We start from the raw sequence: 23,265 nt of genomic DNA, 5'->3' as shown, positions 1-23,265 counted from the left end.
AGTCCATCATGGTCTACAAAGCCTGTGGGCAGCAGAATGTGGGCATCCTGCTGCAGGAGAAGAGATGCCAGAGGCCAGAGGTGATGTGGGGAGGCAGCAGCCCCATGCACTGGGGGCTCTGGGTGCTGCGGCACAGCAGGGGTGCAGGTTGCAGGGCGCTGTGCAGGAGCGTGTTGCAGCTAATGCTGTGTGACAGTTTGACAGGCCCTCCTGGCACAGCCAGAGCTGACATGCCATCTTCAGAGCTGTCACTCTTTGGCTTCCACACTACGGTGTTTATCATAAACTGTAAGTAACTTTCCCCCGGTGTCTGGGGAGCGAGCAGGGCTGTGACTTTATTTGTGTGTTCTTAGGAAGATGCTCAGCGGTGGGTTAATGGTGTCTGGGCTGTATCCTCCAGAGAGATGGAGCTGGCTGGGGCGGGTTCCAACATCCCTATGGTCCGAGGAAGTGATGCTGATCACCTCTCTTAGAAGTGCTCACAGTGCCGTGGCTGGGGATTGGGTGAGGATGGCATCGGCTCCTTGGGGCTGCGGTAGCCGCGGAGCCCTGCGGGGTCAGGAGTTTCGCATGTACAACACAGGAGCAGAAGGACGCATTGCTGCCTTCCCCGGCCCCTTGAACTTGAGCAGCGTGCTGTATGGACCACTGTCCTCCTGGGGAGCTCTGGGGCACAAGATGCCGTCACACACCAGCCTGGGGGGGATGCTTGTGGTCCCGCGCCTTCCATTTCTGTGCTCCCCTGGGTGTTCTTGGTGCTCTCTGAAAGCAATGAGGCTCCCAGCGCTCAATCCCTTCACCCTCAGAGAGGGAACGCGCGCAGCGAAGCCGAATTACCGGTGTGTCTGGAGAGGCAGGGAGCTGGAACAAGACAGGCTCTGACAGCTGCTTTCAGGTCTGCGAGAGACTCAGCAACGTGTCAGCCACACACAGCTCCTCGTCTTGCACAGCGTCTACCCCCGTTCTGCCCGGCTGCTTTTCAGCATGCACAGCCCGTCCGTGCCTCAGGAGCTGCCTGGCTCTACCTGGCCTGCCTGTGAAATGCGTTCAGGATGGGTGCTGGGGTGGCAGCCATGGGCTGCTCCGTCATGGGGCTGGGGCTGAGCAATGGAGGTGCGCTGGTCCCTACAGTGGGGCTGGGAAGCAGCATGTGTTTCCAGGCTGAGTCATGCTGAGGATTTGTCTTGTTCCTTGTTAAGAGTCCACATGTATTTGCTTGGCAGAAATCAGCTTATCATCTACCCCTCCCCTTGTCCGTCCATCCATCCATCTACCCATCCATCCCTCCCTCCTTCCCAGCTCCTTCGTGTAGCAGCAGAGGAGCATCTGTAGGGAAAAAAATCACTCTGCCTGGAAGATTTGAGTTGCTTTGCAGGGCTGTAAGGTCAGGCAAGCAGAAGCTGTTGCTTGTTATGCAGAGCACGGAGCTGGTGTGCTGGGTGAGCAGGTACTTACTCAGCTACAGCTGCAAGAGCCGGTTTTGTGCTGCTGGTGGGGCTTGCGTCCATGGGTGGGGGGAAATGATGCTGCAGGGGCCAGAACGGGATGGCAGGCGAGTAGGGGAGGGTGAGACACGCTGTCCCCCATGCTGGCCAGGAATCATAGCTCTGCAGGAGAACAGGGCACCCGCACCGCTCTGTCCCCCCGTGCCGAGTTCTCTGCTCAGCTGCTCTGTGCCTCGGTCATTCAAGCTTTGATCCAGCTCTGAAATTGCTGTGGCTGAAGCTGTCTCCGTTGTTTTCAGCCTGCGGGAGCATCGCTGACCATGTCAGAAAGATAAATTGGAGAAAAGGAGAGGGAGAAGAAAAGAGGAGAGCAGAGCGGGCTGCGGGGTCCGGCAGCTGCCTGCTTCCGGCGCACGCTGCCTTCCCGGGGCAGCTCCTTGCCTTGCCGCCCTGTCCCCTTCTCTGCAGGGGTGAGATACCCTCCCGGGCATCCCCGTTCTGCCAGAGCGGTTTTCCCGTTTGAGCCTGGTTTGGAAGCGCCAGGAGCACAGCCTCCGAGTCCTGCTCTGTATCTGCCCTGCTGAGGCTGAGACACCGAGTCCAGCTATAGCCCTCTGCAGATCAGCGGGGAGCACTGCAGCAGGGCTCTGGAGGTGAACAGGGGAGAGGTAGGAGACAAACCCAAGCAGGACAGACAGTGAGAGGGCTCCTGGGCCCTTGGGGGGCTCAGGCCAGACCTGTGTGTGTCCGCAGGGGTTTCATTCGCCGTGGGTTTGTGCATGTCTCAGGGCACACCACACCAAAATGCCTGGTCCCGGGCCCATGGAGCTGGGGAAGGTCTGTGCAGCACAGACCCAGTCTGCATGGCTTGGCTTGGGCTTCAGCCCAGGCTCCCTAAGGATTTCAGGGACCCCTGTCCTAGTGGTTCAAAGAGGGTTCAGGCTTCTGCATCCCTGGAAGGATCAGGTGTGAGGGATGAGGTCTGGGGGGTGTCTGTCCGTTCGGGGTTGTCAGGCAGTGCTGGAAGACATGAAACCATCCAAGGGCTCCTGGAGCCAGCACTAGGGATGCCTCATTGATCAGCCTCAGAACAGCTCCTAACGCCTTCTCCGCTGCTAATGCCATCAGCTATGAGGGGAACCCCTGCCCTGAGGGCCCATTAACTGCCAGGCAGAGAAGGCGCATGCTCCCAGGGGGATTGGAGGGTTAAATCCCAGGAAGTAGCTGGGACCCCTGATATGGCTCTGGGAAAGGTGCTCTCAGTGAGTTATGGTTGGTTGAAGAGGCGGTTGCTGCTGGGGATGCCGAGGCAAATAAATAGCCTATTAAACAAAATGTCAGCCAGGAACGGATGAGAACTGGCATTGCTTTTTCAGCTTCCACGTCTGAAAATGAATCTCCTTGTGCGTGTCTGATCTGCATATCCAAAATAGGCCCCAGCGGAGGGGTTCTCCTTCTGAACCTGCTGACACCAAGGGCTAAACTGTGCAAACTCGGTTATCCAAAGGCTCCTCTAAATGACTGGAACAATCCAACGACATAATCCATTGCCAGAGGAGATGGCTTTTCAGAGCCTAAGCCCCTTTGTTTCTGGAAAGGCATCAACTTGTGCATGAGTAATGAAGCTGAGAAATTGCCTGTGAGTGCCAAGCTGGGTCCTGTGGTGGGGCAGGTGAAGCCGTTCCCTTCCCCAGTTGCCTTTCACACCTGAAATGGGGAAGATTGATCTACATGAAAATTTCAGGAGGCAAATGCTGAGCAGATCCCATTAAATAAAGCTGGTTTCAAATAGAAACTGATTTGCATGGGCTGATCAAGCTAATTACTACAGCAGGAACTCGGCAAATCGTCAGATTCTGATGCAGCAGGAGTGCTGAGGTCTGCTGCTATGAAGCTCGGTGTATAGATGCTTGCCAGCATTACCGCGCCTTCAGCAGCAGCCACACCAGCATCTCCATCAAGAGTCTTGTGGGGGATGTGGGCAACGTGCTGGCTCCACTTGAGGTGGTTGCTGCTCACCTGCAAGCAGCAGCATGAGTTGTGGCTCCCCTTCACCTGAAGGGGAAGGCAAACCTATGAGATTGGTAATTCATAAGTGGTTTGGTTTGGTTTAGTTTAGAAACCCGTCGGTGTTTCTCTGCATCACCAGTGTTCTCTAGATGCCATTGGGTGCGTGCAGGGCATGGGGTGATGAGCTCTTGTTGGTGATTTTGGTAATCCGGGCACCAAAAGGCTGCCCTGGTATCCTCGTTCCTTCTTTGGCCACAGCTGAGTGAGTGCCACCTTGGTGGTGTGTCTGGAGCCCTGGCAGAGCGTGGGGCTGTGTGTATGTACCATGGGCAGCATGGGGAGGCAACCGCTGCGCGACCAGCACGGATTTGTGCTGTAGGCAGGCTCTTGGGTGGCATTTGGCCTGGTGGAAGAGGAGGTCCCTTGGGCTTCCCAGAACCCATGCCTGTGTCCCACAGGGGACCATGTGTGTGTGCATCCCACAGGGATCCCAGGTGCCTGCATCCCACTGGGGACCATGTGTACCTGCATCCCACGGGAAACCATGAATACTTGCATCCCACAGGGGACCATGTGTGCCTGCATCCCACAGGGGACCATGTGTACCTGCATCCCACGGGAGACCATGAATACCTGCATCCCACTGGGGACCATGTGTGCCTGCATCCCACAGGAGACCATACATGCTTGCATCCCCCAGGGGACCACGTGTGCCTGCATCCCATGGGGAAGCACACTTGTGTGCATCCCTCGGGGACCCGGGGGCACACGTCTCATGTTGTGCCACTGCTGCATCCCCATGCCCATGCTGCTTCCCCAGGTGAGCTCCTGCAGGTGATGTGTGTGCTGGTGAGAGGCGCGTGCCTCCTGTCAGCAAACAGAGATGCTGTCTCCCGAGGCTGCACTGTTTGTGTACACACGTGTAGGAAGCAGAGCACACGTAGGCAGGTTTGTCTCTAAATATAGGGCTGGCTACCTGGAAGCGTGCTGCAGCTTGCAGGGTCCCCTCCTCACCCTGCACTCGCAGGAGCAGCGCTGGCACAGGCAGCAGAGCCCAGAGAAGGTTATAAAGAGATTATAGAGAAACTGGAGATGCCGGCAGCCCCAGGCTGAAAGAGTCGTGCTCAAAGGCTCCCCTGCTCCTTTGCTTTTTTTCTTGGTTTTAATGGTTTTGCCTTTATCTGACTTAAGGGCTTTGCTGAGCCTCAGAGCCCAGAAAGGGATCCAGAAAAGGGCAGGGATGGAGGGGGACTCAGTGGTGCTGTTTGTCGCCTCCTGTAAGCTGGTTCCTGTGTAGCTCTGGTGACAGTATTGGGGCTTAGTGGGACAGTCCCTGCCGCGAAGCCTTCTGAGTTAGGGATGTTGCTGTCCCCTCTGCCATCCTGCCTCCTCTGCTGGCGTCCCTTGCTCCAGGTCCCCGTGCTGCCCTGGCTGTGGCTGTGCTGGGTGGAGAGAGCAATCCCCAAAACCTCCAGCCAGTCATCAGCTGAGCAAAGTGCTCTCTGTAAATCCAGAGCGAGAGCCCCTTGATTCATGAGAGCCAGAAGTGCTTGATTGTATTCTGAAGCCTCTTTCTGTGGCGCTGGGGGCAAGGGGCTGACAGCCTCCTGGCAGGGCATGCAGGCTGTGCCCTCTCACTAATGGGATATAAAGGATCTGTAAATCTCCTCTCTTTGTTTAACTCCCCTCTGGACTCTGTATGCTGCAATAGATTTCCCCCGGTGCCAGGCATGGAGGGAGCTGTGCTCCTGCTGTCCCTGAGGAGCACGAAGCTTTGGGGACACATTGTGTGTATTTGGTGTCTCCTGCAGGAAAGGCTCCGTTTGGGTTCAAGCTGCCCATAGCAGCATGAGAGGGGCAGGAGCTCCTGGGGCCGGCCCCCATTGCCTGCTGTAAGCCCCTTCCTCCCCATGGGGCTGTCTCCAGTACCACCAGGAAGCGAAGTGAGCACAGTGCAAAGGGTTGAAATCAGGGAACGCAGGAGCTGAGTGTTTCCATCAGCAGCAGTAACTGAGTGGCAGAGAGCAGCGGTGGGGAATTGATGTCAGTCCAAGCCCATTACGCTGCTGAAGCATCACACAAATAAGGGAGAAAAGCACTGCGAATTTTATTCCATCTCTCCTTATCTCTGATTAATCCTCTTACGTGCTGATCTCATTTTAGCCCGGTGTTGACAGTCTGTTTACTGTATTCCTATAGTCCTCGCAGAGGTAAAGATCCCTCTGGGTCTGTAACGCCTTCCCCAGGGCAAAGGGGCTCCTGCCTGCTGACACCAGTGGAGCACCGCAGAGGAGAGAACCAAGGTAACATGCCCATAGTCACTGTGGTGGATGGGAGCAGAGAAGGGGCTGGAAAACAGTTTCTCCCAGGCCCTAGATTAGCACCCAGCTGCTTGGGCATCCACAAAGGGAAGGAAAAATATCCTAAAAACATCATCCCTTTGCAGCCCGTGCTCAGGACACGTGCTCAGTGCACTAGAGAAGAGATGGGCTTTCCTCTTGCCCACCCTCACTCATTGCAGGCAGGTTGGTTAGAGCACTATGAAGGAAGCTCTGCCTGTCCCGGGTCCTTCTCCTCCAGCTCCAGGGCAGCAGCTCCCTTGCCTGCTGCTGAGTGAGGCAGGAGCATGAGCTTTAGGGCCTGACCCTGTTGCTAAAGGATTTTGCTTTGAACTTCTTCCTCAGCAAAGTGGGAGAAAAAAAGCCCTTAAACAGCCAAAACTCCTAGTGAAAACTGGAAGAGAAAATGGTGGGAGTCCCCAGGTAAAAACAATTCACACTTACATGAGAACAGTAGCTGCAACAGCGTGAAAACCTGCACAAATGAAGCAGCCCATTGTCTTTGGGGGGCATTCAGGCAGATTGCTCAGCACCCCAACCTGTCGCAGTTTATGTGTGTGCAGACACAACGGAGGTTCTCTTCATCTCACACTCAGCATCCTTTGCTCCCGCAGGTGTCCAATGCCCCGTGGTGCTGCTGCCAAGCGCCTGCCCTGGAGCCCCAGTACCTCCTGACGGTACCTGGTGCATGCAAGTGGGGTCTCATCTCTGCCACATTCACATGTGCCCCGGGGAGCCCATGCCAGTGGCCTGACACACGCAGGTGGGTACGTGCCCCTTCGCCGGGCCGGGACACAGCATGCCCTTCCCGCTGCGTATTGAGGGAGAGGGCTCCTCCTGATCAGACTCTTCCTGGTGTCAGCTCTCGCAGGATTTGACAAATTATAGCATGCGAATTTTGGGGACCTCTGGCTTTAGTAGCTGGAAATTGCTTTTCAAACCCAGTTGGATTTGCAGCCTCCCCTCGCTGGAGCAGCGAGCTCCAGGGATTAACTTGCTCTTGTGTGGCAAAGTCCTGCCTTTTCCACGTGCTAAACCTCCTCCAGATCTCATGCAGTGCCAGCACCTTGCCCCATGTCAGGCTGGTTTTAGGGTCCCCATCACAGTCCCTCTTCCTCTTACCCTTTCTAGGTTGGAGAGCCCAAGTCTTAGATGGGGAAGACAATGTTTGTGTTTGCCTGTGAAAGGCGCGATTCAGCCTGGGCTTCAGATGCCCAGTGGTACTTCTGGCTGTGTCTCGCAGGGCTTGTTTCAGGACACTTTCTCCCTGTGTTAGGTTGGGTGCATGGTCTTTGTTAGCTATGCTCACGCTGTATTTTCCATTAACAAGCAGCATGCCTTTGGGAATGGCCTCTCTCACCCTCAAGATGCAGCACTGAGTTGGGCTGGTCCCACTCGTTGCTAGGGAGGGCTTAGCCCCTCTCCATCCCTCTCAGCCACCCCTGTGGTATCATAGGTCCTGGCATTCCCACCTGGCCTCCATCCCTCCTATCCCTAGCAGGGGTGCCAGGACTGTTTGGAAGTCTGCAGGCTGAGCAGCAGAGCTGTGGCTGCTGCCTAGAGCCTGGCTATGGCTTCGTTATTTACAGCTGCCTTTGGCTGCTCGCTTGCTTCCCCAGCAGCTCAGCTCCAGCCGTGCTGGGGAACGCTGCTCACCGTCTGCTTGCTCCTGTGCTGAGAGCACGGAGTATTTTTGCCCTCACAGTTGCTATCTGGCACCCAGCCTCTGCACCAGCAGCATACCTGGTGTACCTGCCAGCTCAGGACAGACCCAGCGCCAGCAGCAAAGGAAACCTTTTGAAGAGCTCTGCTGAGTTTTAAATTGCTTCCTAATGCTGACAGCAGATCTGAGCTGGAGCACGGGGTAAAGCCCTGGGCCATATGGCAGAGCTGCACACTGCAGGTCTCCAGGCTGGGCCTGTCAAGGACTGGGTCATTGGGCTGCTGTTAACGTTGGTCTGAGTCAGGCTGGCACCCCTTGGTCCAGCACTCTTCAGCCAGCATTAACTGCTGCTAAAGCAAGGGCAGCCTTTCCTGAGCCATCAACCACTGTGCATAAGCACATCTGAGCAGTCTCATGGGGGTCTGGAAGTGCAGCATCTGTTTGCCCCTGGTGGGGACTTCTGACATCTTAACATGGTCCAAACGGCAGCTTCCAAGGTGACCAGGTACCTGCTGGGTGCAGAGGTGTGGGGCTGATGGGGCAGAGCTGCACATTGCAGTGGATCCCAGCTCTGCCCTTGCCCCTGCCGTTGGTCCCCACGCACTCTGGCAGCCCCGCAGGCTCTGTCTGAGATGGAAACCAGCGTCTGAGGCTGGAGCTGCCATATGCTCCGCATAAAAACACTTCTTGGCCCGTTCCCCGGCATTTCCTGCCACTGCCACACGTGCTCAGGATCCCACACGCCTCGCAAGCCGCTCACCAACTGCAGCCCGGCAGATGGAGGAGCTGGGCATGGTTCTGCAGTGGAATCCACGAGCTCTGTTTGTTCTCAGGGTGTTCATGGCAGCAGAGGAAGAGGGAGGAGAGCTGGCACCCAGCTCTGCAGCCCATCTGTGCAAACTGCCCCTCCGCAGGGGGCTCAAGACCCATTCCCCATCCTTGGAGCTGCTTTCAGCTCCTCTTCACCTGCAGAATGTGTTTCCATGTGGTTCCATCCTGTTTAAAGGCAGTTGGAAATGGTTCATGTGTTCCGGGTACATAGAGACCATTGCTTCTCCCAGTCAGGTGGCACTGGTTTGCTCTGCTGGCACTGGTTTGTTCTGGTGGCTTTTCCCACTAGCGGGGATGGAAACTCAGCACTACAAGCAAAGGGAGGAAACCAGTGCTTAGAGGGAGTGGGGATTCATTGCAGTAGGATGTTAAAGACATACATGTTAGCTTTTGGAGTAACTCTTTCTCTGCCTTTATCTGTCTGGGTGGGAATGAGGGCTCGGGATTCAGCCTGCTCTGTAGCATGGAGATCTGAAGGTGCTCGGGAAGCTGAAGGCACATCCCCATGGTGGTGCGGAGTGACCAGATGGAGCTGGGTAGCAAAGAGTGACTAGGTCGGTGCCTAAGCTCTGAGCACAGAAGTGTCCAAGCCCCAGGAGAGGGGGTGTCTTCATGCTGTGTCAGTTGAGACACCGTGAAAACCCAGATGGGGAGCGGGCGTCTCCCACAGGGGCACATCCATGGGTTCCTGCTGCTGCTGGCCACAGGGAGCTTTCCTGGCGAGTCCTTTTTCCCTTGTGCCATTTTCGTTGCGAGAGATGTTCACCCCAGGGCACTTCTCTGCTGAGGAATTAGAGGAAGAAACACAAAGCGGGCTTCAGGGAAGCAATGGCACCTGGGGGGCAGCCAAGGTGTAGTCACCAGCGTCAGGGAGAGCATTACCTGACGCTGGTTTTCTCCCACCTCTTGCTCTGGTCATGCCCCAGGCTCAGCACAGGCCAGCTGCTGGGGGAAGGCTGTTGAGAGCCACAGCCCAGAGAAGGCATGTTGTACCTGCTGCTGAGCAGGTTACTGCTGCTCCAGGAGTGGGTAAATCCTGCTTACAAGGACTTGGGTCCCCTGTTATTTAATTTCCTGGTAACGCATCTGCAGCGTGGAAGTCTTATCAGGAGAGGAGCAGCTTAAGAGCCTGGTAAAGAGTTTTACTGCCGGTATCCAGCTCTTTATTCTCCTCTTCCCTCTAATGCTGGATGGCAGGCTGATTGTGGCTAAGATGAGGTGTGCTTTCTTTTCCTTTTGTCCGTTTAAGCCGCAAAGATTTCCCTGCTAACCTTTCCTGATGGTAATTCAGCTGAGCAAGGGGAGGAGTGGTGGTGAGACCACTGCACGCAGCAGGACAGATGTGAGGACACAGCAGCTTTAACGGGACAGCTGTACGCGGGGACTTGTCATCCGCTTGGCTGTGACTTGCTGGGCAGACCCCTGCCGTGGTTTCCCCGCAACAATCGCACTGAGCTCAGCCACATCCTTGAAGCATCCCAGTGCTTTGAGCCCTGTGGTTCATCCCCGTGTTCATGCACTGGGGGGGGTTGATAGGATGCGGGGCCGGCAGGAGTTATTGTGGGCAGTTTGGGGAGGGGGGTTCCTCCCATGAGAAGCCAGCAGCTCTCATGGTGGCTGTGCTGTCTCTTGGCAGCCAGCTCCATCTCTGCGAGCAGCAGGCGTTCCCCTGGCCACGCCAGGCGTGCGGAGACACAGCGCTGCCTTCAGCCCCCTTTTCAGCGGCAGACAATGGCTTCGGGTAATGCGCGTTTGAGAAAATTGGGTGAATCGTGCGATGTTTTTGTTGTTGCTGCTGGTTTGAATGCTCATGGGAGCAGCAGAGCAGCTAATGGCGCGGTGCGGAGCCAGCCGCAGGGGAGACGGTCCTGCCTGCGCTTCCCTGCAGCTGCACGCTCCCGGCGATGGAGCCAGCCCTGCATCCCGCTCCTGCAGGTGCTGCACCACAACTGGGACCCCTGACGGGAGCGGGACCCCTCCCCACACCAGGAGATGCCTGCATCCTTCTGCTCCTCAGCATCCCTTCCACAGGTCTCAGTTTTGCTTCTCCAGCCATGTGCTGCTACATGAGGGAGGGGAAAGCCACAAGTACCCGTCTGGCTGGGCACCAGGGATGGGTCAGCGTGGGCAGGGCAGTGGTGGCATCCCATCACCACGGAGTGCCGCTCATCACAGGCAGGGCTGTATCCCTGACGCCAGGGAAAGGCACTCGGTCCTTGAGGTCTCCTGCCTCTCATGGGAGACAAGGAAGCAGAGACAGGGACAGACTCTACTCCCTTAAGGGATGTTGTGACAGCTCACCTGCGGATCAGGGGTAGCATTGGGCTGTCTTTCCTGGCAGTGATGTGCTCCCCAAAGCTGCACATGTGCTGGTGTGGAGAGGTAAGAATCCCAGCCTGGCTTGGGTAGGAAGGGACCTTAAAGCTCATCCACTTCCAACCCCTGCCATGGTCAGGGACACCTTCCACTGGAGCAGCTTGCTCCAAGCCCCTGTGTCCAACCTGACCTTGAACACTGCCAGGGATGGGGCAGCCGCAGCTTTTCCTGTTCTGAAAGAAGCTCCTGTTCTCTTTCAGCCCCATGTGCCATCCTTCTTCCCACTGCAGTGGATGCTAATGTGCGGCACTGGGAGCAGGCAGGGGGTGTGGGAAATGCAGACAGATTGCATTAGATGGATGATGCGTCAAATCCTAACCTGATAAGAGACGGGACAATTGATGTGTTGCCAAAAGGACAAGAAAGATCTTTTTTTAAGCAGGCTAAATAGTCTGGACAGGAAGAAGCGATGAGCAGCACAGAAACAATGGCGTGTTCATCACTTTGTTTTTCTGGTTGGGGCCCTGCACGCTGCCATCTGTCTGTGCTGTGCTGCCATCCCAACGGTGCTGGGATTGCTCCCTGATAGCAGGCTCGCAGCCCTGCCAAGTGGCCTGGAGCCATGGCTGGCATTGCTCTGGGATGCCAAGGGCAGGTTTGGCATGACCTTGCCCTGGGTCTTCCCATCTTCTGGCTGTCAGTGCTTCAAGGAGTCCTGGGGCTGGCAGTACAGACTGGGCCATAGTGCCAATAGCCGTGGCTGAACCTGCCTTAATCCTGGTTTTAGACTGGCTGAACTGGTGTCCACTTATCTCAGATATTGTGGAGCTCTGTTACATGGCATGAAAAAGCCAACCCTTGAGTTTGCTTGTAAACCTCTGCAGAGCAGGCAGTGAGATGACACTCCAGCCATGCCAGGGCTGCGTCCCCTCTGCATCCTGGTGGCATCCCCCAGGGAATGGCTAGAGTCTCACCAACAGGAGTTTATCCCGCACAGGTCTGCCATCTAATGAAGTGAGATGCTGGGACAGGGATGGGATGGTGAGACGCTGGGAGAGGATGCCATGATTTACCCTTGGCGGGGGGGGGGTATCTCCATGAGTATAGAATCATAGAATCAACTAGGTGGGAAAAGATCTTTAAGATCAAGTCCCACCTTTACCCCAGCACTGCCAAGGCCACCACTAACCCATGGCACTAAGGGCCTCATCTACACTGTTTGTGAGCGCTTTCAGGGACGGTGACTCCAGCACTGCCCTGGGCAGCCTGTCCCAGTGCCTGAGCCCCCTTGGGGGAAGACATCGCTCCTAACATCCAGCCTAAACCTTCCTTCATGCAGCTTGAGGCCAACACCTCTTGTCCTGTATCCCCCTGCCCAAGCTGCTGGTGCAGTGGCCAGGACGGGCGCTGAGCAGTGCCCCTGTGCAAGGTTGGACGGGGGTGTCTGTGGATGTCGCAGCGAGCATCAGAGATGCAGGAGTTGCGGCGCTGGGGTGAACGGGCAGTGCCGGGGTGCGTTACAGCCTGCCCTCTGCCCTGCAGCGCTGACATGTGATGCCGGAGGAGCGCGGCGGCGATGATATGGAATGTGGGCAGCTGCCTTCGGACACGCTCCGACAGGTGACGGTCCAGCGCCACCCCTGCTACGGATTTGGCTTCGTGGCTGGCAGCGAGAGGCCGGTGGTGGTGCGCTCAGTGGCAGCAGGTAGGGTGTGCGGTGGGGGGGTCTGTGCTCAAGGCGGCACCTTCCTTTGGTGGGACCCATCCATGGGTTCCTGTCCCCTCCGGTGGGCCACAGGCTTTGGGGCTGCTTGGGACCCTCCTGCTTCAAGCCAGCCCCGCAGCCTGGGATGCCTGGGCTGGCCCTGACCCTCTCTCCTGGCAGGTGGCCCCTCTGAGGATAAACTCCTGCCAGGAGACCAGATCTTGGCCATCAATGATGAGGACGTGAGCGAAGCCCCCAGAGAGAGGTTCATTGAGCTTGTCAGGTGAGGACGATGTTCATCCCGCACTGCCGCTGTGCAGGGGAGGGGGCTCGTGCTGGGCTGGTCAATGCACACCCCAAGGCTGCTCTGTCACTGGTGGTCACTGCTGGGATGGGGAAGCCTCAGTCTGAGCAGGGGGAGTGCCCTGGGGCAAGTGCTGTACCTGTTCCCAGATGACCAAGAGATGGACAGCACTAGGAGAGCACCCACAGCCATGTTACCAAGCACCCAAAGGACACCACAAAGATCACAGCCACCACCGGGCTGTGAAGGGTGGGATGTTCTCTCTCGATAGCCAAACGCATGTGTTGAGGTCCGCCACCATGAGGTCCTATGCACCTTCATCTCTCCTTTCTGTCACAGGAAGGCCAAGGACTTCATCATCCTCACGGTCCTGCATACCCACCAGGTGAGACTGGAGGGGCCATGACCAGCCCCAGGGGAGCCAGGACAGGGGATAAGAGCCATTTGGGAGAGCGAGGTGGGATCTCTGGGGGCCCTGCGGCAGCTCAGTGAGGTGTTCGGCTGGTGTTCGACCTCACCAAGGCTCTTCCAAGCTGTTGGGTCTGAGAGGTGCTATGGCCCTGCGGGGCTGGTGTGGCCATGCAGCCGTCTCCCTGCCCTTGTCACAGCAAGGAAGTAGGAAGGAAGGGAGGAAAAACGTCCCCAGACCCATGCAGTTTGCTGAGGGCACTCATGTCTGAAGTGACCCACCATGCCAGGGGCGATAGAGCGGGATGAGCCACTCCTGGCTGGCTCAGCCACGAGCAGTGCAGCAGGCGGTGGTGCTCGTGCCCTGGGGCTCAGCACCAGTGGCACTGGAGCAGATTGAACTGTCACGAAGCAGCAGTGGTTGGCAGGGCATCATTTCTGCTCTACTGAGCCCTTTGATGTTGGTGAAGATAAATAGGAGCGCTCCGCTCCTCTCTGGGAGGGAGATGCCAGCACCTAGCGCTGCTCCATCAGTGCTGGGCTCCATAAGAGCTTTGTTTTCCTCCTGGCCCTGCTCAGCTGACACCAGTGCTCATCTCTCCCATCCAAACCCTGGCTCCTGTGTGCTGGAGATCAGCCTGCACAGGGGGTGCCAGGCACTGGGGGTGCAGCCCCCCATCACACTGAGGGTGCTGGCGTGACCTCAGGGGCTGCTGCTCATCATCCTGGCGCTGCCTGCAGCGCTGTACAACCACAGTGGAGGGGATTTGCTTCCCAACCCCATTTCATGGTTTGCTGCCCGCTCCCCATCCTCGTGCTGGCTTTCTCTGGGCCCCGTGTCTGGCTTCCCCCGCACCACTGAGGGCAGGCAGGTGATTTACCCGGCGCTCTCTTTCCAGTCTCCCAAATCTGCTTTCATCAGCGCAGCCAAGAAGGCGAAGCTCAGATCCAACCCGGCCAAGGTCCGGTTTTCAGAGCAGGTGACAGTCGGCGACACAGACCCAGTAAGTCCTGCCCTGCCTTCCTCTGGGATTCACCCCCCTGAGACAGGCTGGGGGGCACAGGGCTCCTGTGCCCTGATCTGGGCTCCATAGTGGGAGCAGCCCAGGGATGCCCTCAGGCACACTCATGGTGCTGGGGGGACATCCTCTGGATAGAGCTCAGGAGCTGTCCTTGGAAACCTGGTCCCATCCAAATCCCCTTGGGCACCCAGCAGTGACATCCAATGCCTGCCATAAGGGAAGTCTGTGGCTTCCACCGCAGTGCCAAAGGCTTTCCAGGAGCACCCAAGCGTGGGGCAGGGTGACCAGGGTGTTGCGTGGCAATGGAAGCTGTTATGCCGCAGTAGCATTGCAGCCCAGCGCCATTATCTCTTAATGGCAGGAAGGTTTTATGAAGCAGCATACAAAAAAAGAGAACAAAACCAGAAAATGCAACCCTGTAAAGTGCTTGTAGCAAATTCTATTTTTAAGCAAATCAATTACGTGATTATCTGATCGAAACGCTTCTTGCTAAATAAATCAGCCTTCACCCACCTTCCTGCACAGGGCAGGGTTGAGGTGGGCTCGGCTTGGGTTACGGGCCAGGAAAAGGGTTTGGTTCTGAACCATCCCAGCCATTCCCTCCCTTCTGGGACACCAGGCAGGGGGTGGGACAGGATCTGGGATGTGCCAGACAGAATGGGATGCTCTGTTCCCACTGCAGCTGCAGGGAGCTGGGGATGTGAATGTGTCAATCTCTGAACTGCTGCTTCCCGATGGATCAGCAGACACTGGGTTTTCAAAGGAAATGTGCCTCTTAGCGCATCAGCCCAGAGAAGCGGAGGATGCCGAAACCGCTCCATCACTGACGTTCATTCTCTCTCCCCTCCCTCCCTCTGTCTCTCCGTGCCCCCAATCCTTCTCGCCTCCCCTCCTGCCGGCCCCATGTGCCAGGACATGTTGAAGAAAGAAGCTCTCCTCCTCATTCCTAATGTGCTGAAGGTTTTCCTGGAGAACGGGCAGATCAAATCCTTCACGTTCGATGGCCGAACCACCGTGAAGGTGGGCCCCTCCGCTCCCCGCATGGCTCCGTGATGCTCCTCTCCTCCCGCCTGCCTCATCCATTTTTCCTTGTCTCCCGCTTCCTCGCACAAGCACCGCAGCGGCGCTTGGCTGGCTGTGAACTGCCACTGCATGATAGATGGCCCCTGCACCTCCCCAGGCTCACGCTTTGCAGCTGGCAGGGATGGGGTTTTGCTGTCTTTCTCCGGCTCCTAACATTCCCCCTTGCTGTGAACCTGCACTCCAGGCAGGATGGATGCTCCTGTGAGCATCCCCACCAGGGGCTGGCTCCCTGCAGCCTCCAAACACCGCAGTGTTACTGGAGGTCTGGCTTCTGGTCACCTCTTGCTGTGACATCCCTACCTCTGGCGGTGGCTGGGTACCACCCTGCAGCCCCTCTCTGCACTCCAGCACCTCATCCTGCACTGGCCCTCAGTGCCAGGGAGGAAGGAGCTGTCAGTGGGGTGCCAGCTCCCACCCTGTGCCTCGCACCCAAGCCTGTCCATGGCGTTTGCAGGACGTGATGGTGACATTGCAGGACCGCCTGTCCCTGAGGCACATCGAGCACTTTGCCCTGGTCCTGGAGTATTCCAGCCCGGAGCAGAGCCACCGGTTCCTGCTGCTCCAGGACAAGCAGCCGCTGGCCCACGTAAGTGCAGGAAGGTCACTGGGGTGGTGGTGGGCACAGGGAGGCTCTTCTGCCACCAGAGTGGGGCTTGGCTGGGGTTGTGCTGTGGGGTGGTGGAGCCTCTCCTTGCCTCTGGCGTGGTCCTGCCTGCTCAGGGTGCAGAGGGTGGCCAAAGAGGGAGATGACCAGGGTTGAACCCATCCCACCCTGACAGCACAGTGGAGATGCTCTGTGCTATAGCTGTGCAGCTGCAGACAGCATTCAGGAACATCTTTGGCCTGCCCAGGAGAGCCAGGAAGCTGGTGCTGCACAGCACCAGGGATAAAACGGGGATCATGCTGGAAGCGTTGGTGGCATAATGCTTGGTGGCATAAACCACTGCGGCCCCAAGCAAAGCTGTCATGCCAAGGAAAGCTGGGCTGTTCCCAGGATAACAGGATCTGAATGTACACGGCTCCTGGGCTCACCGCTCCCCTTTGCCGCAGGTTGTACAGAGGACCCACTACCATGGCATGAGATGCCTTTTTCGTGTGAGCTTCTTCCCCAAGGACCCGATGGAGCTGTTACGCCGGGATCCTGCAGCATTTGAGTACCTGTACATCCAGGTAGGGGACTCACCCCTAGAGCTGGGATCTGACAGTGCTCATGGCCCAAGAGTCTGCCCTGTGGAGCATCCCTCAGGTGATGGGTGCTCCATCCCCATGACTGAGGCCTCCTCTCCTCCCTCCTGCAGAGCCGCAACGATGTGATCAGAGAGCGCTTCGGCACAGACCCCAAACCAGAGATGCTGCTGGGGCTGGCTGCCCTCCACATCTACATCACTGTCTCAGCCACCCGCCCCAGCCAGAAGGTCTCCCTCAAGAACGTGGAGTGAGTCCTGCTCCCTGTCCCCATGCAGCCACACAGCCTCCTCTGGGTCCCCTCTCTGTGGGGTACTCCCAGCAACGTTTTGGGGGGCCAAGTGATGCCCTGGGAGCCCCTCTGGAGCTGGCCAGTGGCTCCCAGGCTTGTCAGCAGTGACTTCGGTCCCTGGTCCCACCATGGGCTGTGTAAGACCCTCACACAGTGACATCCATCTTCACACAGCAGCCTCACCAGGGCCGGTGAGGATATTTGCTGCGAGCCCAGGATCATTTCCATGGGAACCCAGGCTGATTTTCTGCCTGGCAGCCAAGGCAAGGAGAAAGCATGCTGCCTGAGTAATTGCAGCCTGTCACCAAGCCGTGCAGCCGTGGCTCAGCTCTCCTGTGCTTCCCAGTGGCCTTTAATCCCTATGGAGTCTGTCTGAGCAGGCTGGCCTTGCCCAGTGTACACGGGGAGGAAGGGGGGAGATGGCCCCCAAAAGATGTTTGGGGATTCGCCCTGCATCCCTTACCTGCTGCAGAGCCTGGCACTGCCTCGTTCCCCGGCCCGGTGCTGGTGGCTTTGACACCAACTGAGGGTCCCATCCCCTTGGGGACCCAGGCTGGGGACTGCCACTGCCCCGCTGTGACACCGAGGAAGTCCTGGTGCAGCTCCGGCTCCCTCTGACGGCGAGAGGATGCTCTCGGGCAGCATCCCTGCGCTGTGGGTCTCTGACCTGGTCACTTCCCCCCCGCAGGAAGGAGTGGGGCCTGGAGCCCTTCCTGCCCCCCTCGCTCCTGCAGCTCCTCAAGGAGAAGAGCCTCCGGAAATCCCTCTCGCAGCAGCTCAAAGCCCACCAGAGCCAGCCTGGCGGCACCAAGGTGAGTCCAACCCTCAGGGCTTGGCGGTGGTACCGTGCCCTGCGCCCCAGGACATCCCATGTCCTGGCTGCCCGGGGCTCCTGTGATTGCTGCTTCAGCCCCGTTGGGTGGGGGATAATCGCAGGGTGACAGCCAGGCACCACTCTCTCCCCCGAGTCCACTTCTGAATCTGGATTTTGGGGGCCGCAGTGAGGATTGGTGCAATGGGATCAGCCAGGAGCCGGCTCTCAGCTTGGCCAAAGCAGCACACCTCTGTTAAGCCTGTGTTTATCGCTATCTGTGCTTCCGGGCTTGGAAAGCTCTAGAGCAGGCTGTTGAGCCACTGCCTCCATGCCTGAAGCCATGAAAGCTACCTTGGTGGGGGCTATATAGCCCCATATACATCTCTAGGGGGTTATACATCCCCCTGGAGGGTTTACATCAAGCATCTGGGCTCCTCTTGGCTCTACCTCTGCTCCAGGTTGCCTCCCAGGATCTGCCCAAGGGAGATGCCTCTGTCCCTCCATGACACGTCAAGCTCCCAGGCTGGCAGCCAGCATGGCCCATGCCAACGTGCTCCATGCTCTTAGGGGCTCCTGAGTTTGTGCCTCTTTCATTTCTCCCCCCTCGTGTTGATGGTGACCACCTGTGTGATGTGTTCTGTCAGGTCTCCACGGCCCAGGCGAAGCTGCAGTACCTGCGGATCCTGAACGAGCTGCCCACCTTTGCTGGGGTCCTCTTCAACACAGTGGGACTGGTACGGTAATGCAGAATGGGCTGGGAGGTGCTTGGCACTGGTCCTGGAGGGAAGAGACGGGGCAGGGGAGGCTCCCACTGAAATTGCTTCCTTTGGTCTCTTGCTCTGCCCTGCTGTGGTCCAAGTGCACCCAGAAAAGTCTTCAGAGCCCCCGCAGACAGGAGGTCACATCTTCAGCGCCGCAGGGTCATCCTTCCCGCGCAGAGCAGAGCAAGAAAGATCTCTATTTTCAGTCAAAGGCTGGAGTCTTTCTGCTTTTCTAAATACATTCACTCCCTCCTCTGCCTCCCTCTCTCAGAGGCAATGTCGGATCAGGCAGAATTGTAATAAGCTCCTACTTCTGTGTAGTGACACCGGCAGCCCTGAATATTTCATGTGGACACTCAGTTCAGTGCTTTATATTTAAATAGGCTTGGCATCCTGCACACCGTTCCCAGCTCCTCAGAGAGGCTCAGGGATGGGGGACTCACAGCACCAGCTTCACCTCCTGCTCTGTGACAGCCACCTGGGACCCAGCTGAGCTGGTTTGGCTCCATGGGCAGAGCCAGGCACAGCCGCAGGGTGCATTCGTTCACCCCTGTCTGTCTCTCCATGTGCCAGGACGAGAAGCAGCCAGCCACCACGCTGCTGGTGGGACCCCGGCACGGCATCAGCCACGTCATCGACCTGAAGACGAACCTCACCACGGTGCTGTCGGAGTTCAGCAAGGTCAGCAAGATCCAGCTCTTCAGGGAGAACCAGGGGGTGGCCCGCGTGGAGACGAGCATCCTGGATGCCAAGGTAGGCACGGGTACCACAGGGGAGAGGGGCTGGTGTGGAGGCGGTGGCTGGGGGCTTGGTGCTCCCTTCTGGGGGGGTTTAGGACACCAGTGCATGCTGGAGCATCTGCTTGGAGGCTCTAGGGACTCCAAAGCCCTTTCCACATCACGTTCACAGGGCTTGTGTCTGTGGCATCTCCCCTGCCTGGCTCCACGTGCTGCAGAGGCAGGGGCTGACACCAGGGGTGTGCAGTGCATGGTGGCCTTCTGGTTGTGACCCAAATACTTACCCAGTGGTTTGAGCAGGGTCCTTGGCTACTTGCCCAGGCAAGTAGCAGGGCCCTTTGGAGGCAGCTCAGCACCTCACCTCTGCTCAGGGATGGAGAAGAGCAGTCCATAGCTATGCCTGGATGCAGGTACTCAAGGGACTGGTGGGGTTTTGTGCATCAGCAGCTTTTGTGGAGCTTGTCAAGCCACACAGGGCCATTGAATGAACTAGAAATGATGGGACAGGGGGTGTCAGGCTCACAATGTGAGAAATGATCACTGGGTGGCCCTGGTATGGGTGGTCCTGGCTCCATTAAGCCAGCTCTCAAGTGTCATGCCATCTGCCTCTGTTATGCTCCCCTTCAGCCCATAGAGAAGTCCTTCCACTCCTTGATGTATGTGCCCTCCTGGTCCTGTGTGTTATCATCCTCCCGCCCCCTGCTAGCTGTTGTGTAGTGCAGTGCTGGTTCTGGTAATCGATCCTCATGCTCAGGCCCCATCACCCTTCCTCACGCCATGCAGCCTCCTGTCTCTCCTGGCTCCCAGCCCCCTCCGAAGGACAGTCAGCAATACAGGAAGAGCTTTACTGCCTTCTTGTCCCGCAGAAGGAGATCGACCACGGGCCTTTGCTCAGGTTGTTAATGCCTTGGGCAGACTCACAGGCAGGAAGCTGTGTGCCTGCTCCAGGGCGTCCTCAGCATCACTGCCGCCCTGTGCCCAGCTCCTGCCTGAAGCAGGCAGGGTGCATCTGCACAAGCCCTGCAAGCCTTTGCCTGTAGGTCAGGTTTGCTGCCCCTGCATTCATCACCTTCCCCACCACAAGACTGATGAAGCTGGGTTGCTTTATGGCTGCCTTTATGTTTCCTCATCTCCTGCAAGGTCTCTAAGCCTCAGCCCTCTCTGCAGCCCTTTCCTTGTGCTATCTGTCTCAGCTGTAGCCTCACAGATGTTTAGGACTCTCCTGCTGCCTCCTCTCCCGGTGGATTTGTAGCACATCCTCCCACCAGGCCCATCAGTTCCTCCAAGGCTGTTTTCTTGCTGCCGTGCCTGGTCCAGCAGTTCTGCAGGAACACCCCAGTAACCTCTGCCAGAGCCATGCTCATCCTCACCCCCTGCCTCGACTGTCCCCTCAGTGGCAAAACCCAGGCTTTGCGTTTCAGTGGGTATTGGGTCAATTCTAACATCTGTAATAGTCCCTCTGCTGCACCCCACTGAGGTCCCTCACTGCCCAGGTGAAGTCCTGGTGTCCTGCTGTGCCTGGCCCTTCAAAACCCTACAACCTCCCCACTGTAGCTTAGGTAGGGAGCTCTGGCTGCCTGGGCTGTGCAGGAGCCTCCTGCTCCATGCTCACAGAACAGGTATAACCACGGGGTATCAGCTGAACCATCAGTAACCCTTTTGGCTTCTCCAGGTGCCCACATCCCTTGGATGTGTGTGTATAAGTTGTGATATTAATAACAGGCTGGTCATGACCCTGTGTTTGACTGCTCATGGCTCACTGTGAGCACTGGAGCTCAGTGTTCCTGCTGTAATGTAGCTCCATGGCTGTCCCACTGGCTCTAAGTACTGCATGGGGAGATGCCCAGCGCTGGCCTTGTTCCACGCAGCGCTGCTCAGCCGTGGAAGCACACTGAGCTCATGGCGGGGTGCACGGGCCCCTCTGGTGCCACCGTCCCCTTCGTGGCACGGGAGGGGGCAGTGGCTGTCGCTGGCGCAGTGTGGTGTGCGGCTGACACTGGCCGCAGCAGCGGCAGACGTGCTGGAGGCTGAGGTGATGCTGACATCCATCTGCTGTAAATCAGGTGGCGATTCCCCCAGGGCTTCCCCGCAGATCCGCAGCCATGCTCTGCGGCTGTGATTAACTCTGACACCACCAGCCCTTTCCCTGCTGGAGGAGCCGACTTTGCCCTTTGTCCCCTCTATCCCAGTTACTGGAGGAAAGGCAGCTCATGAACGACTTCCCGTGATCGTGCACACATGCACTTTGTCTCCCAAGTGGCTGCCTACAGCCACTGAGAGCCACCCTGCCTGCCTGGAGCAGAGCAGCATCCCATCTGGGTATCTCAGCAGGCCCAACAGCCCCTGGCTAGTGCAGAGTCTGCTGTTCCCTGTCTTCTTTCAACCGCTGTCCAAAGGGCCGGGTTTTAAAGCCAGAATGACTGTTCCAAAATAAGGCATTTATTGCAGGACAGCGATGGATGGGGCAGGCTAAGAAAAATCAGGCAAAATATCCATTACCTCACAGCACTAACGTGCCTCCTGCAGTTATTCGTGTTGCTGACAAAAGCCCTGGGTTGCAATTAAATCTGGTCCCTCTGTGGCCACTGCACTGCGATGCCTGCTGCTACACTGTGGGATGCTGGTGTTGGGGCAGCCCCGGTCCGTTCCGCAGGTAGCAGCAGGGATGCAGGGGTGCCAACCTGGGTCGGTGGGGTGACATCAGCCTGTCACAGCTGGGTTACTGCGGAAATGGCAGATGGCCAATGACAGACAAGGGATTTGTGCAGAAAAGCCGTTTTGCACTGCTAAGCACCAGGGTCGTTGATGCTGTGTAGTTGATCCTAAGGGTTAACAAAAGGGGTCAGGTCATGGGGCAGCCGTAAGCTGGGATCACACCAGCCAGCACTGCCCAAACATCCTTATCTGCTGCTTGTCTGTGGCCGCAGCCCAGATGTACCTGCTGGGAAGGAGCTGGGGCAGACTTCCAGGTAACAAGCAGGCTTGAGGAGACCATAAATCATCTGCATTTAGTTCAGGAGGAGAAGAAACAGTGTTTGTCTTATAAATTGTTCACTGGGTGCTAAACTGGTTTGTTTTGGAGCTTTTCCATGCTGGGCTTCGGTTTCTATCTAAAACAGCCCATCTGGGATACAAACGCGGGGCCGGTGCCTCTGCTTTGCTTTCCTTAGCTCTTTGCCACTGCAAGGGTGGAAAGGAGGGGGACAAATGCCAGCAGCACCCCTCATAGAGGAGCTGTGCAACCTCGGGGCAGAGGAACCAAAGCCTCCAGATCTCTGCTGCTGGGTCCAAGGAGGATTTTCATTCCCTGCAATGTCCGGGGGAGCTGCTGGGATGAGAGGAGCAAGTGGCACCACAACAGCCACAGACGGAATGGGGCAGCTGCGCTTGGACCGCTGGGAAGGTTCGCAGCACAGGATGGTGCTTCCCCAGCTGCTGCCGTGGTGCGGGTGTTTTGCAGGATCGTGTGGTCATTCCCACCTGGCAAAGTCCCCTCTCTGCTGGGGCTGTTGCTTCTCTGCTCTTCTTCCTGCACTCTGGACTTGCTGGTGTTTGAGCATTGATTCTGGAGCTCATAAATCCACTCAGGACAGGGTGGTGGCACCCGGTGTCTCCTGTGATCTTTATGCAGATCTAATGGAGCTTGTCTGCATGGCCTATGGGCCACACAGGGCGCTATAGGCTTTCATCTCCCAGGGGCTTCCTGCTCTGAGTGCTGAGACCAGCATTTGAGAGCAGCCAATGCTCCTGTGCCATCTCAGAATCGGGCTTCCAGGTGTGCATCCCCCTTCCTCCCCAGTACGGGACTGGGAAGTCCTCTTCTACCTCTCAGCATCCTGGGAAAGGCAGCGTCAGCATCTCCTGCCCGGCATCAGTGCTGATGGGGTGCAGAGGGGGTGAAGGGGCTGCTGCTCACTGTGCTTCCCCATGCTCCCCAGTGCAGGAGGCACGGGGAGAGCTGCTCAGCACCATGGGCACCTCAGAGCCATCTCCCGATGTCCATCTGGGTGGCTCCACCAGCTCAGCCCCCTGGCTGTGCAGCAAAGGTTTTATTCTTGCTGAAGTGCCTTCTCAAATGGAGCACTTTGATTCACACAGCCACACACCAGCAGGCTTTTCATTATTAGCATCTTGACATTGGCAGAAAAGCTGCCGAAGCCTTCCGAATGGGAATGAGCGAGGAACACAGCCGGATCGCCTGCGCCTGGACAAGTGCCTGCGGTTGGACAGAGGCACTGTCCCAGGCTGCGCCTGGTCCCCGCGCTGGGCTGCGGGGCAGGAGCCCACAGCGCCTGGTCGCTCGCCAAGTGCAATTCAATCCCAGGCATGGGGGTAATTGATTCCCTGTCT

The 23,265-nt window shown here is 57.4% G+C and overlaps 1 protein-coding gene across 3 annotated transcripts in view; it reads left to right on the top strand.

Moving 5' to 3' along the window:
• FRMPD3 (FERM and PDZ domain containing 3) overlaps positions 1-23,265 on the top strand; it is a 55,614-nt gene that overhangs the window by 15,504 nt on the left and 16,845 nt on the right. For all 3 annotated transcript variants that reach the window (XM_065689849.1, XM_065689850.1, XM_065689848.1), the window contains exons 2-14: positions 5,655-5,758; positions 6,409-6,557; positions 12,147-12,309; positions 12,490-12,592; positions 12,953-12,998; positions 13,921-14,025; positions 14,956-15,063; positions 15,581-15,712; positions 16,177-16,296; positions 16,425-16,561; positions 17,292-17,415; positions 18,062-18,151; positions 18,752-18,931. In XM_065689849.1, the coding sequence (XP_065545921.1) occupies positions 12,159-12,309; positions 12,490-12,592; positions 12,953-12,998; positions 13,921-14,025; positions 14,956-15,063; positions 15,581-15,712; positions 16,177-16,296; positions 16,425-16,561; positions 17,292-17,415; positions 18,062-18,151; positions 18,752-18,931 (1,296 nt within the window). In that variant the 5' untranslated portion in view covers positions 5,655-5,758; positions 6,409-6,557; positions 12,147-12,158. The remainder of the gene's footprint in view (positions 1-5,654; positions 5,759-6,408; positions 6,558-12,146; positions 12,310-12,489; positions 12,593-12,952; positions 12,999-13,920; positions 14,026-14,955; positions 15,064-15,580; positions 15,713-16,176; positions 16,297-16,424; positions 16,562-17,291; positions 17,416-18,061; positions 18,152-18,751; positions 18,932-23,265) is intronic.

The sequence above is a fragment of the Lathamus discolor genome, chromosome 9 (assembly GCF_037157495.1).
Source record: "Lathamus discolor isolate bLatDis1 chromosome 9, bLatDis1.hap1, whole genome shotgun sequence".
Lineage (NCBI taxonomy): Eukaryota > Metazoa > Chordata > Aves > Psittaciformes > Psittacidae > Lathamus > Lathamus discolor.
This window is presented reverse-complemented; position numbering and strand designations above follow the sequence as displayed.